This window comes from Hydra vulgaris, chromosome 03, assembly GCF_038396675.1.
Source record: "Hydra vulgaris chromosome 03, alternate assembly HydraT2T_AEP".
In the NCBI taxonomy this organism is placed as follows: Eukaryota; Metazoa; Cnidaria; class Hydrozoa; order Anthoathecata; family Hydridae; genus Hydra; species Hydra vulgaris.
The window spans coordinates 13542617-13555736 of NC_088922.1; the positions used below are offsets into that span (position 1 = coordinate 13542617).

Sequence of the window (13120 nt, forward strand, 5' to 3'; positions counted from 1 at the left end):
AATTCACAATAGTAGAAAAAATTTGTTAAGAAAAAAAAAAAAGACAAACTTTTTTGAAAACTATTTGAATTAAATAACTTAGATCTTTACTTAAGTTTTTATATTATTGAAATGCATTTAAATAAAGTAACAAATCGCTGTTAATGGCTTTTATAAAAATATTACTGAATAATAAATATATTTTTTTATATTTATTTAAGTATGTATTTTTCTTAAATTATAACTTACCGAAATTCCTAGAAGAATATTAATTATTTTCAAATCAGCTACAAGAACATATTTACAATCTTTAAGCTTGGGAAGATCTAATAACCAACCTAAGAACCACAGAATGGTTAATTCTAGAGTATGTTTCGTGAGAACTTTGATCTTCGCATCATTCTTTTTCTGGATCAAAGAGGTTTGAAAAAGCGTTTTTACCTGAAGAGTAATTCCATGTCAAATCATCCAGAAAATTTCAAAAATGTCACCATATGTCTCACATTTTGCTAATTTTTATACAGTTAAGAGTAATTAGTAAAAAAGAAATTTCTTGAAAATTTTAACTTCTGGTTCCAAGAAGATCCTGAAATATGATCATTGTGCTTTTAATAGACCTTGGCCCGGCTCTTCTTGTCCCCTCAGAATTGTGACCTTTATTTAAAGGTTCTAAGTCACATAGCTTTAAAAATATTTGATCTTTTAACTTAAAATTTTGTACCTGGCTATATTCAGGGGTGAAGAATCCAATAAAATAATCAGAAATGCAAAATATTATTATTAAGTACCTGTAATTATCAATTTAAATAAATTAGGCAATTTTTTATATACCTGATTTTGATGCTCAAGAAACTAATGTGGCCTTGATGATATTAAAAAAAAAAATTTACACGTTATTCTATATTCAATAATCTTTCAGAAAACATAAGGATTTTGATCTGCAAGTGTATGGATTTCCATATATTGATAACAGGGCATGGCCCCTACTTTTTTGAGTGGAATCTTGAGATGGATTTTTCACTACCTTCCAGACAAGCTGGAGCTCTGAAACTTACGGCATTTTGTCGTCCTGATAAACTTGTGTTTAAATTATTTCCAGGGCAGATAACCAGAGGGCCACAGGGCTGGGGCACCGGGGACCATTCCCCACTTATTTTCTCAAAAAGATAACTTTGACAACTTTGTTGTATTTATACTTGTTCCGTTTTATTTAATTATTTACAAAATAAAATACAAAAAAATAAAGAAAGATTTTTTCAATATTTGCTTAGATGCATCAATGGTCAAAGTATACAAATGTCCAGTTGTTGTTATAGGTGCATCGATGCTACAAGTTATGTTGATAATTGGAACCCAACACTCATCTGCTCTAGATAGCCAGGAAAATTTGTTAAAAGGACCGTGTGGGTGCATAAATGTTACCATAATATCTTGCTCAATATTGTCAATTTCATTTATCATACCAATCCATTGAAACAAATCATATTTACACAATAAATTCACCAAATTTCAATGATTGATGTTAATTTGCTGATCAGGTTGAGATCTTTGAATACCAGAAAACGAAAAAATGCCTGTTATATTAATATCTTCACTTGTTCGTTTAAAGCTAATAGTATCTATAGATTCTGGGTTAAATTGATGATAGCTCCTAGTTCCAGGAATTGTTCTACTTAGCTGAAATCGTGTTTTCAAAGTGGTGCGCAATTCTGTCAGTCTTTCTTTTTCAATCTTGAAAAAAAAAGTAATCCTTTTAATATTGTTTGGACAGTAGTCAAACATTTTATTACAATTCAATATCTGGTCATTTATGGGCTTTTGAACACTTGCATTTGCAGTTAATTATTTTACAGTGCCACCAATAGCATCATATGGTGACTTACCATGACTTGTAGCAAAAAATGCCCACTCTGCATCAATGTCAAAATCATCTTTATGGAGACATTGTAAAGTTTTTTTTTTCTGATTATTTTATTGGATTCTTCACCCCTGAGAATAGCCAGGTACAAAATTTTAAGTAAAAAGAGTTTTAAGTAAAGCTATGTGACTTGGAACCTTTAAACAAAGGTCATAATTCTTAAGGGACAAGAGGAGCCTGGCTAAGATCTGTTAAAAGTAAAATGATCATGTTTCAGGATCTTCTTGGAGCCAGAAGTTAAAATTTTCAAAGAATTCTTATTTTACCAATTACTCTCGACTGTATAAAATCAGTAAAATCTTAGACATATGGTGACATGGCCTGGATTAATTGACATGGATTTACTCTAAATCAACTCCAATTCATATTAATGTTTGGTAAGGGTTTTGCTTTCTGTAAGTCATTACAAAGTTGAGCAGCTCAGTTAATTGAGAAACATAAACAAGGTCTCGTCAAGGACTTTTTTTTTTCTTCTGCAATAACTTTTCATTATAAAATTCAGATAGGATTATACTTTTTTGGTAAAGTTTTTTTTCGAAATTTGCGTCAAATTGAATTCCACTTTTCTTCACGGATTTCAGAAGAATCTGTGATTTAAATTGGCTTAGTCCAAGTCAAATAATCATAGTTTCAGTTTCTTTCAACTTTCCTACTAACTAATTGAGCAACACCAATAGTTATAGGTAATGGCAACCCACCTAAATAATATAATATGTTAATGATTTAAACAATTCGAAAACTATCAATTCTTATAAACAAATTACCAGTTATTAGTATTTGTGTCTGGATTCCGTGCTCAAGTTTTTTTTTTCTTATAAATTGATCTTAAAATATTCAAAGTGACTTTTTCCTGAACTTTTTTAGAAGCAGAAGTATTTGTACATGTTGAATTCCTCTCCCAATCACACTTAAGCAAATATTATTGTTTTGTCAGATAATATATTAGACAATTTCTAATATAGTAAATCAAATAAATTTTTATTATCAACAGTAACCAAAAAAATATTAGGATTTGTAACATTCTATTATTCTATTAAATAAAGAAAGCACTAAATAAATTCAAGAAAACTGCAATATTACTACTGGAAACAATTTTAACATTTTAAAGTGTTACTTTTAAAAGTTCCATAACAATATTTGGGGAACTCTGAACTAAAACCTATTTTTTTGATGTGTGCATAATATATATCTTATAAAAATATTAGTAAATATAAATGATTCAAAGTTATTTATTCCAAACGTAATTTAAATAATCTTATTGTTATAGTTTATTATTTATTTATTTTTATTTTAGTCCTAGTTAAGTTGTTTTAATTTTATTTATTTGTAATTTTTTTTTACGAAGATTATCTGCTTCTTTTTTTTAAGTTTCTTCTTAGTTAAGATTTTTTTACCGCTTTTTTAAAATGTATACAAATTTTTAAACCATATTAACAGCTGTGGTCAAGTTTTAAAATCAAATAGTATTTGCGTGGTCATATGGCGTGAGATCGCACGCCTTCCTGGCCAAGCCTGATACTGTATAATATCACTATAGCCTTAATGACAATATGGTCAAGTCAACTAAGTTGCAACTAAGAAGAAAGAGTTATTTTAAAAAGAAACCATTAATTCTATAATATACTGCAATGGCTTTTTAAAAATACACTTGCAAAAAAAAAAAAATTAAAAAAGAGCATCAATTGAAATTGCAAATGTTTTTAATTAGATTAGACTAACTGATTGGTTTCTTAAATTAATAATCAGTTTCTTATAATTATGCCATTTTGAGAAAATAAGTTGATAATGTTTTTTCTGTAAATCTTTTTCTTAGTCAGTGCTATGTTTTTCTATTATAGCTATTATTTAAAGTTCAGTTTTAGAAGTTTTTTTTTAGAAGTATATTTGAAAAAGTAAAACATTCTTTTTGAATTTTTTATGTTTTTATTTTTTTTTTATTTTGCACAAACTCATGTATATATAATATAAAATTATTACGCACTAAATTATTGTATAATAGCTTATATATTTTGTAATAAATTATATATTTTATATATATTAATATACTTATAATTATATAATGAAATATATAAATTTGTCTCAGTTTGAGCAAAATAAAAAAATTTAATGCTCAATTAAATATTCTGCTAAAAAATTGTAATTATAAAAACCAATAAAACTAAAAACCTTGGTTTTTTGTTTTAAAAAAAGCCATGTTTAGTAAACTTTTTCAATTAAAAATAAGCATTAGTCATTTTACTTGAGTAAATTATATTTTCTATTAACATTACTTCTGTAATTCATCAATCAATACATCATTATTCAATTTTTTGAATATAAAAACAAGCTTTGCAGCTTTTTTACTCCCATCTTGTTTCAACTTGGAATGAACAAGCCCCAAGTCAAAAAAATTCTTTTAATTTCAGCACTGGTGCATTAAACAAACCTTCATTATCAATGATAATGATGCTGTCCGAAGATTTCCACCATTCTATTGGTGACACATTTTGTGACAAAATAGAATCACTATACAATTAGCTTTTATCAAATCAAGCAGATTTGACTTTCAACTTAAATATTATTGGTAAAAAGTTCTTAAATTCTTTATCTGCAAAGGGCATTGCAGTTTCATTTTAATTTTCAGAAAGATTAGATACAAAATATCTAAGGTCTAGTGTGTTTGCAAAGAAATGAGCATCACTGACAGCTAAAGATATCTAGTTTCCGATTGATTTTTTTTTTTTTCATTTGATAAAAATGTTAACATGTTAATCAGCTTTTTAAAAATTTTAACTGTGTCCCTTATTTTTGTTTGATCTCTTTGCAAAATATCTAGAGCATGTCCAATTGGTTCTAATATTTTCAACAAAAAGTAGTTTGGTTTAAATTGATATTTTTTCGATTGGTTTAAACCATTCGGTTTAAACCTATCAACCCTGATAAAAACACTTTTAGTTTTCTTTAATTGTTGTAATAGTTCTTAAACTTACTGCTTTCTACATACATTACAGTAAGAAATTATAAAATATTTTTTATAAGCAGTAAAAACTTTTATAGCTTTTGTCAAATTTTTTATCAAATAAGTAATGTTGTTAATAAATAAATAGATACTTTGGGTGAAAACCTGAAGAAAACGCTCGTCTACGGAGTTTTTTTACAACGCAATAAATAATGTTCATTATGTATACAGTCTTGTAACATTAAGGCTTCAAGCATATGCTTGTAACAAATATAAAATCAAATTTTATATTTTATAAGTAATTTATTTAAAGGTATCCCAAACCTCCAAGACAACATGTCTTGGAGGTTTGGGATACCTCCTTATTCCTGAGAGTTTTATTAAATGGTGCCATTGATTTTTTTGTTTGTTTGCACAAAAGATCTATTATGTAAACAAACAAAAGTCAATGACGTCATGTAATTCCATGTCAAATCATCCAGGTCATGTCACCCCATGTTTGGGATTTTGCTAATTTTTTTATATGTTATAGGGTTTATAAAAATTAAGAAAATTTAAAATTTGGAACCTCCAACCCCTTACGGTTCTTGAGATATTCAGGTTTCAATTTTCTTATTTATGCTGACTCAGCATTTTTTGCGAATGTATTTTTGTCATTAAATAGCAATAATTAATGGACGAAATAAGGTATCATTCTGAAATTTGGTACATAGACAATCTTCCATATGGCGGATACAAATATTAAATTAAAAAAATTTTTAGACCACTTTAAGTACATGTAAATTGAATAATAATGGCATTTATTTTGGGGTATTTTGACGGTCAAATTTGTGATGTCACCTTGATAATTTTTTTTAGGCATTACTATAACTTACAATATAGGTATCAAACTTCACTATTAATTAAAAATATATTATTGCATTTTTTGACTTTTCTAAATTCAGCCTTTTAAGTAAAGCTTATATAAATGCTGAGTCAGCATAAAATTTATTGCTAACTTAATTATAAAAAAATTAGCTATATCTTAATTTCTGGTTGTAAAAAGTCATTTTCAAAGTCATTTTGAAGGCAATAATAGATGTATATAAATATAAATTCTAAATTTTTTGTACCTGGGGTAGGCCCCTCCCCCGCCCTCCCAAAAAAAACGAAAATTTTCCTAATTTTGTAAAAAGTTTTTTTTAAGTCATTTTGAGGGCAACGATAAATGTATACGTATTTATAAATATTTGGTACCTGAGGGAGGCTTCCCTTCCCCCTCCCCCATTTTTATTTTATTGCTTCTGTTTAGACTTCATTCTGTAAATATTAGTTTACTGTTACTTTGCAGGAATTTTATATTTGCTTAACTAATTAAAGAATGTTATTGAATGATACTATATGATTAGTAAATAAAATAAAATTTAATTACCTTTTAATCATATATATAAGGAAGTCATATAATATGACACATCCTAACAAATAATTTGTAATAAGAGTTTTCTATAAACCAAATAATGTTCATGGTATTTCTAAATAAATTTATTTTGTAAAATATATAAAAATCAGATTTTTCGAATAGATTAAAAACTTTAAATGATGGAAAAATGTTCTATTGGATTAGAATGTTATGTTGACTGCCACAAGCAAGGTTAAACAAAAATTTCGTGTTGTAAATATTAGTTTCCTATTACTTTGCAGCAATTTTATATTTACTTAACTAATTAATGAATGTTATAAATTATACTAAATGATTGGTAAATAAAATAAAATTTAATTACCTTTTAATCATATATATATAAGGAAGTCATATAACTTAGACACATCCTAACAAATAATTTGTATAAATAAGTCATAGGAATAAGGAATATTTGTATAAATAATTTGTATAAATAAGTCATAGTATAAGGAAGTCATAGACACATCCTAACAAATAATTTGTATAAATAGTTTTCCATAAACTAAATAATGTGAATGGTATTTCTAAAAAAATTTATTCAGTAAAATTTTTCAAAATCAGATTTTTATAGATGAATAGGTTAAAAAGTTTAAATTATGGAAAAGTGTTCTATAGGATTAGAATGTAATGTTGATTGCCACAAGCAAGGTTTAACAAGAAGACAAGGTCTTTTAGATCTATCAGCGTTTTCAAGTGTTGAAAAACAAGAGTTATTATGGAGAGCTGGTTTATTTGATTGTGAAAAATTGTTTACAACAGTTTGCTATTATCATAGAGAATACTTTGGAGCTGCATTTGAAAGAAAATTTCAGAAATGCTGTAATCTATATAAAAAACATGGAAATCGAAAGAAAAATGTGAAAGGTAATTTTTATACTATTTTGATGAAACAGTTTATTATTTTGATTAAAATAGTAATTAAATAAATTAAAAAAAAATTAGGTACATTTATAAAGTAACAATTACACTCATTTGTTCTTTACAATGATGGTGAGTTGATATTAGTTTTTAGAAATGATTGTTTCCTTTTTTTCATAGGAAATGTGAAGATATCGCTATCAATGGCAATAACTCTAAAAACACAAGACATTGCTGCTGTACCTGGGTGGAAATTATGCAGTAGTTGTTACAAAAGGGTACATTGTATAAATAAAGAATTAAAATCAATTGATCAATGCTATAGTAGGATTGAGCCTGAACAAGAACAACGCTCATCTCTCAATGAAAGTCTTGGATCTATAGGTGTGTCACCTATTAAGCTTAAATCAATTCCAAAACACCAACGATTACCAGCTGCCAAAAGAAAATTTGATCAAATAACTGGAGCAACAGCAAACAAAATAAAAAAAGTTTATGATATTGATCCTATGATTACATTGACACCATCTTGTACACCATTAAGTTCTTCAATTGATAACCAAATTGACGATCTATACTCACTTTTAAATGAATTGAAAGATAAGATAAAAAATGTGACATCATACTCCGCAAAAATTCAGATATTAACACTAACTCCAGAATCATGGTCACTCGCAAAGTCTGCAGAATTTTTTAATGTATCTAATTACCTAGTACGAGAAGCTAGAAAAGCTAAAAAAAAACATGGAATTTTGCATAAACCATTATCAAAAAAAGGAAAGTCGCTTTCCCACGCAACCATTGATCTTGTTCATAGCTTTTATCAAAGTGACGAGTACACACGAATGCTGCCTGGAAAAAAAGATTTTGTGAGTATAGGGTACAGGCAACACATGCAAAAAAGACTAATATTGATTAATTTAAAGGAACTATATGTAGCATTTAAATTCCAACATTCTAACTTAAACGTCGGATTTTCTAAGTTTTGCAGCCTTCGCCCTAGATGGTGTATAACCACAAACTCGTCTGGCACCCACTGTGTTTGTGTCTGTACCTATCATCAGAATGTTAAGTTGTTAACTGATGCTCTTAAAATTGACAAAGACTATAGAGATTTGATGGAAATGATTGTTTGCAATAGGGATAATGTAGAGTGCATGTTACATCGATGTCCGTTATGCCCTGGTATTGCTGCTTTAAAAGAATTCTTAACAGCAAAGTTTGACAACAGCGATAAAGAAATAACAATTAACCAATGGCAGCATACAGATAGAACTACGCTGATCAATCAAAAAATTAATATTGAAGATGTTATCGACCTTATATGCAATAAAATAGATAAATTAACATCTCATTCACTTATAGCTAAAAGTCAAGCCAAGTACCTCAAAGACTGTAAAGAGTTATTAAATCAAAATGAGTGTATAGTATTGGGTGACTTTGCAGAGAACTTCCAATTTATTGTTTAGGATGAGGTGCAAAGTTACCATTGGAATAAACCAAAATGTACACTTCACCCTATTATTATTTACTATAAATCAAATGATAAACTACTATTAAAGTCATTTTGCATCCTTTCTGATGACACTGAGCATGATGTATACTTTGTATATAAAATACAACAGCTCATTACCAATTACATTAAGACAAACATTCTACAGATTAGTAATATTAAATACTTCACTGATGGATGTGCAGTACAATATAAAAACTTTAAAAACTTTATTAATCTTTGTCATCACAAAGAAGACTTTGATTTTGATGCTGAATGGGTTTTTTTTGCTACTAGCCATGGTAAGTCTGCTTGTGATGGCATTGGCGGCACAGTAAAACGATTAACTGCACAAGCTAGTTTAAAAAGAACAGTGACTGGACAGATTTTGGAGGTAGATAAGATGTTTGAATTTTGTGTAACCAATATAAAAAACATTCAATTTATTTTAGTTTATAAAATAGAAATAAATGAAGTACGATCATCATTGCAACCAAGGTTTACTATGGGAAGAACCTTGCCAGGAACAAGATCCTTTCACCATTTTATACCAATTGATAAATATACAATTTCTTTTAAAAGGATGAGTCAACAAACTGATGTTCAGACATTTAAGCTTGTGCAGATACCAAATGAGCTGGTTGTGCAGCAAGTTATTTATAATCATATGGACTATGTAGCTTGCATGTATGACAGCTTTTGGTGGATTGGAATTATAAACAAAAAAGATGAAGGAGAAGGAGATTATAAAATTCAATTTATGCACCCACATGGTCCCAGTCCAAGTTTTTCTTGGCCTGCACGAGAAGATATGTGTTGGGTCCCATCAAATCATATTTTATGTACCATTGATCCGCCATCTACAACAAATGGTCGTGTATACAAAATTTCAGAAATTGAGTTGGCAAAAATTATTGAACAAAATAATCAAGATTTTTAGAAAAAGTTTTTATTGCGTCATTATTTTTATACTTGTATATAATTTTTTTAAATATAGTTACAATATAATTGTATGTGTAATTAGCACAATTTGGCCACACAAATAAAAATCTCTTGGTAACTTGTCTTTATATATTTTCATTAAAACATTTTTGGAAAGATTTGGTAATAGGCCTAATTGCGACCCCCAACCTAGCTGGCATCCAAAAGCTTGATGGAAAAATTTTAAGAAAGCAATCCTTATTTTATTGGTATAACAAAATTAGCAAAATATATATATATTTTTCGTGGTAGGGCGGGTGAGGGGGAAGCCTACCCCACTAAATATTTATAAATACCTAAAAATTTATCATTGCTCTCAAAATGACTTTAAAAATAACTTTTTACAAAATTAGGAAAATTTTCGTTTTTTTTGGGAGGGCGGGGGGGGGGCCTACCCCAGGTACAAAAAATTTAGAATTTATATTTATATACATCTATTATTGCCTTCAAAATGACTTTGAAAATGACTTTTTACAACCAGAAATTAAGATATAGCTAATTTTTTCATTAATAAGTTAGCAATAAATTTTATGCTGACTCAGCATTTATAACTCAGCTTTACTTGAAAGGCTGAATTTAGAAAAGTCAAAAAATGCAATAATATATTTTTAATTAATAGTGAAGTTTGATACCTATATTGTAAGTTATAGTAATGCCTAAAATGAATTATCAAGGTGACATCACAAATTTGACCGTCAAAATACCCCAAAATAAATGCCATTATTATTCAATTTACATGTACTTAACGTGGTCTAAAATTTTTTTTAATTTAATATTTGTATCCGCCATATGGAAGATTGTCTATGTACCAAATTTCAGAATGATACCTTATTTCGTCCATTAATTATTGCTATTTAATGACAAAAATACATTTTGCAAAAAATGCTGAGTCAGCATAAATAAGAAAATTGAAACCTAAATATCTCAAGAACCGTAAGGGGTTGGAGGTTTCAAATTTTCTTAATTTTCATAAACCATATAACATATAAAAAAATTAGCAAAATCCCAAACATAGGGTGACATTTTTTGATTTTTTTGGATGATTTGACATGGAATTACCTGTCATGTACTAAATCTCTCAGGAATAAAACGCGCTTGAATAAATTATCAAGTCTGTAGATTGCAACGTATATTACGCTGACTTTTAGGCCTAAAATTAAACAGACAAAGCAAGCTTCGACTAAAATAAAAAAGTTAGTTTTTCTTGGTATTCATTTATTCTTTTCTTTTTAATTAAAAAAATTTTGCCCAAACATTTTTTTTTTATCATTCTCTTTAGTGTGAACACAACATGTCTTGGAGGTTTGGGATCCCTTTAATGAATAGATAGATAAAAAACTGATAGCTCTCTTTAAAAGCTGTTTAGAGGAGCAACTTGATGGCTTGCTATGTTTGTTTTAGGAGAGCTTTTCTCCGTTCTTGCACTTATTTACTCCTGCCAAGGCCTGCGACTTTAATAAGAGTAAAAAAAACAATTGCGATAACTGTTAGTTTTATTAAGCTTTTTTAGTTTAGTTAAGTTTTAGTTATTTTTAAACAATAATTTACATAAGTAATTCTGAGTAAATGTAATTTATTTAATGGGTGTAAATATTTTAATTTTATATTTTTTTAACCATTAAGTTTACCCTAATTAACTCTTTTATTTAAAAGGCACTTTGAAGCACTTTGAAAATAGTCAATTTTCTATTAAAAGTTAAATGAACAGAATTGTTAATATTTACTATTTATGGTGGTAGGACCTTCATTACATTCCAATGTCTTTGTTAATTAGATACATTAGTATATTTGTTCTAATTCTAAGATATTCACAAAAATAATTTAACTAATTTCTAGTAACAACAGAGTTCTTTTGTTTTAATTTTAAATATGCAACAGTTACTTTTATATGAAACAACTATTAGTTATGCTAGTGAAGTTTTTTTTTTATCATAAAAATAGATTTATTTATTATTTTTAGCAATAATTAAGTAGCAGTTAATTTTTTAGACTTATGAAAAATGGAAAGAAAAGTGGGTAGAGTTTCAGGATCAGTTTCCTAGCATATCATGGATTGATGATTATTATCCTGGAAGCTTTTTTTTAGGCATTGAAACTCGTGTTAAAGAAAGTGAGTTTGTTGTTATTTTATAGTGTATTGTTATAAGTTGTTGCTATAAATATTGTGTTATTGCTTATAAACTTCAATTTTATTCTACAATGTTGTTACAATTGTACAATATCTATTATGTTGTTGTCTTTTTTTTTTTTTAAGAAAAGTGGTTCTATGAACTTTAGCTTCCTTTTAAATTATTTTGAATATTATTAAGAAGAATAGTTTTTTGAAGTATACTCATTTATTTTGATCAAATTTAAAAGTGTTCAATGAAAATAATTAGACATACTATATGATTATAACAAACTTTATAATACAGTCAATGACATTTTTATCAAATATTGCTTTAAAACAAGTGATTATACATTGAACAAGTTGATTATACAAGTGATTATAATTTGAATTACCTGATTTTGTAAATGAAATTGTTGATAAGTTAAGGTAACTTTAAATGTCAAATGGACATGCAACCCCATATTGGTCAATGCTGAGACCCAGATTTGACCCAGTCATGGATGTGTTAAGATTTGATTTATTTAGACTTGAACTTGCAAGTCTTTAACAAAATGAGTTAGGTTTGTGCTTTACCTAACCCCTCTGACTCTTAACCTGTTTAGATTTGCTATAAAAATCAAAGATTTTTGAAACAGCAGGGTTAAGGAATTATGATTAAATATTAATTGTTAATCAAAAAGTTGTTATACTATTTTAGGCATTTTGGGATTTAGTCTTGACCTGGAGTATCTGACACAGTGGATTTGTATTTTATCAAATTTGGATCTAATATAATGTTAGTATAATAAAATTATAAGGAAAGAGTTCAAATCATTTGATATTGTATATATATTTAAATTTAAAAATAAAAAGGAAAAACAGTAAAAAAATAGTAACAATTTTATAACTAATCATAAATAAGGTTTTCAAGCATATCAAAATACCTCTTCAAAATATGCTTTTAGACCATCCTTAGTTAAATTGCCACACATATTGCGTGACAATTTACGAGAAAGGTATGTGTTGCATTTTTAATTGTGATTATATATGTTGCAATTTGTTTTTTTTATTGTAGTAATAACCCTGTGTGTTACTCAAGTTTTTTGATCAGGTTTGTGGTTTTTTGATCAATCCTTTTCACATTAACTAATTTTTTGTGCAACATCTATTTTTCTTTTCTTTCAATCAATCGAGAATCCTTCACTAAATCTCTCAATATCTGTCCATACAGTAATTTTTATTTTGCAAAGTATACAATCTGCAACTCCTAGTCGGCTGATGATTTTAAATTTGAACAACTGTTTAAATTTGAAATCATTCATTGTATCTCGAATTTAAATTTTGACATATAGATACTTTTTGCCAAACTGAAAATACATTTGTTCCGCATTTAATTTATCTTGTGCTATTATCAGTAGTAAGTACAA

The 13120-nt window shown here is 27.6% G+C and overlaps 1 protein-coding gene across 2 annotated transcripts in view; it reads left to right on the forward strand.

Moving 5' to 3' along the window:
- Nucleotides 1-13120, forward strand: part of LOC100207782 (dynamin-like GTPase OPA1, mitochondrial) — a 97253-nt gene that overhangs the window by 8819 nt on the left and 75314 nt on the right. For both annotated transcript variants that reach the window (XM_065792394.1, XM_065792395.1), the window contains exon 2: nt 11594-11714. In XM_065792394.1, the coding sequence (XP_065648466.1) occupies nt 11594-11714 (121 nt within the window). The remainder of the gene's footprint in view (nt 1-11593; nt 11715-13120) is intronic.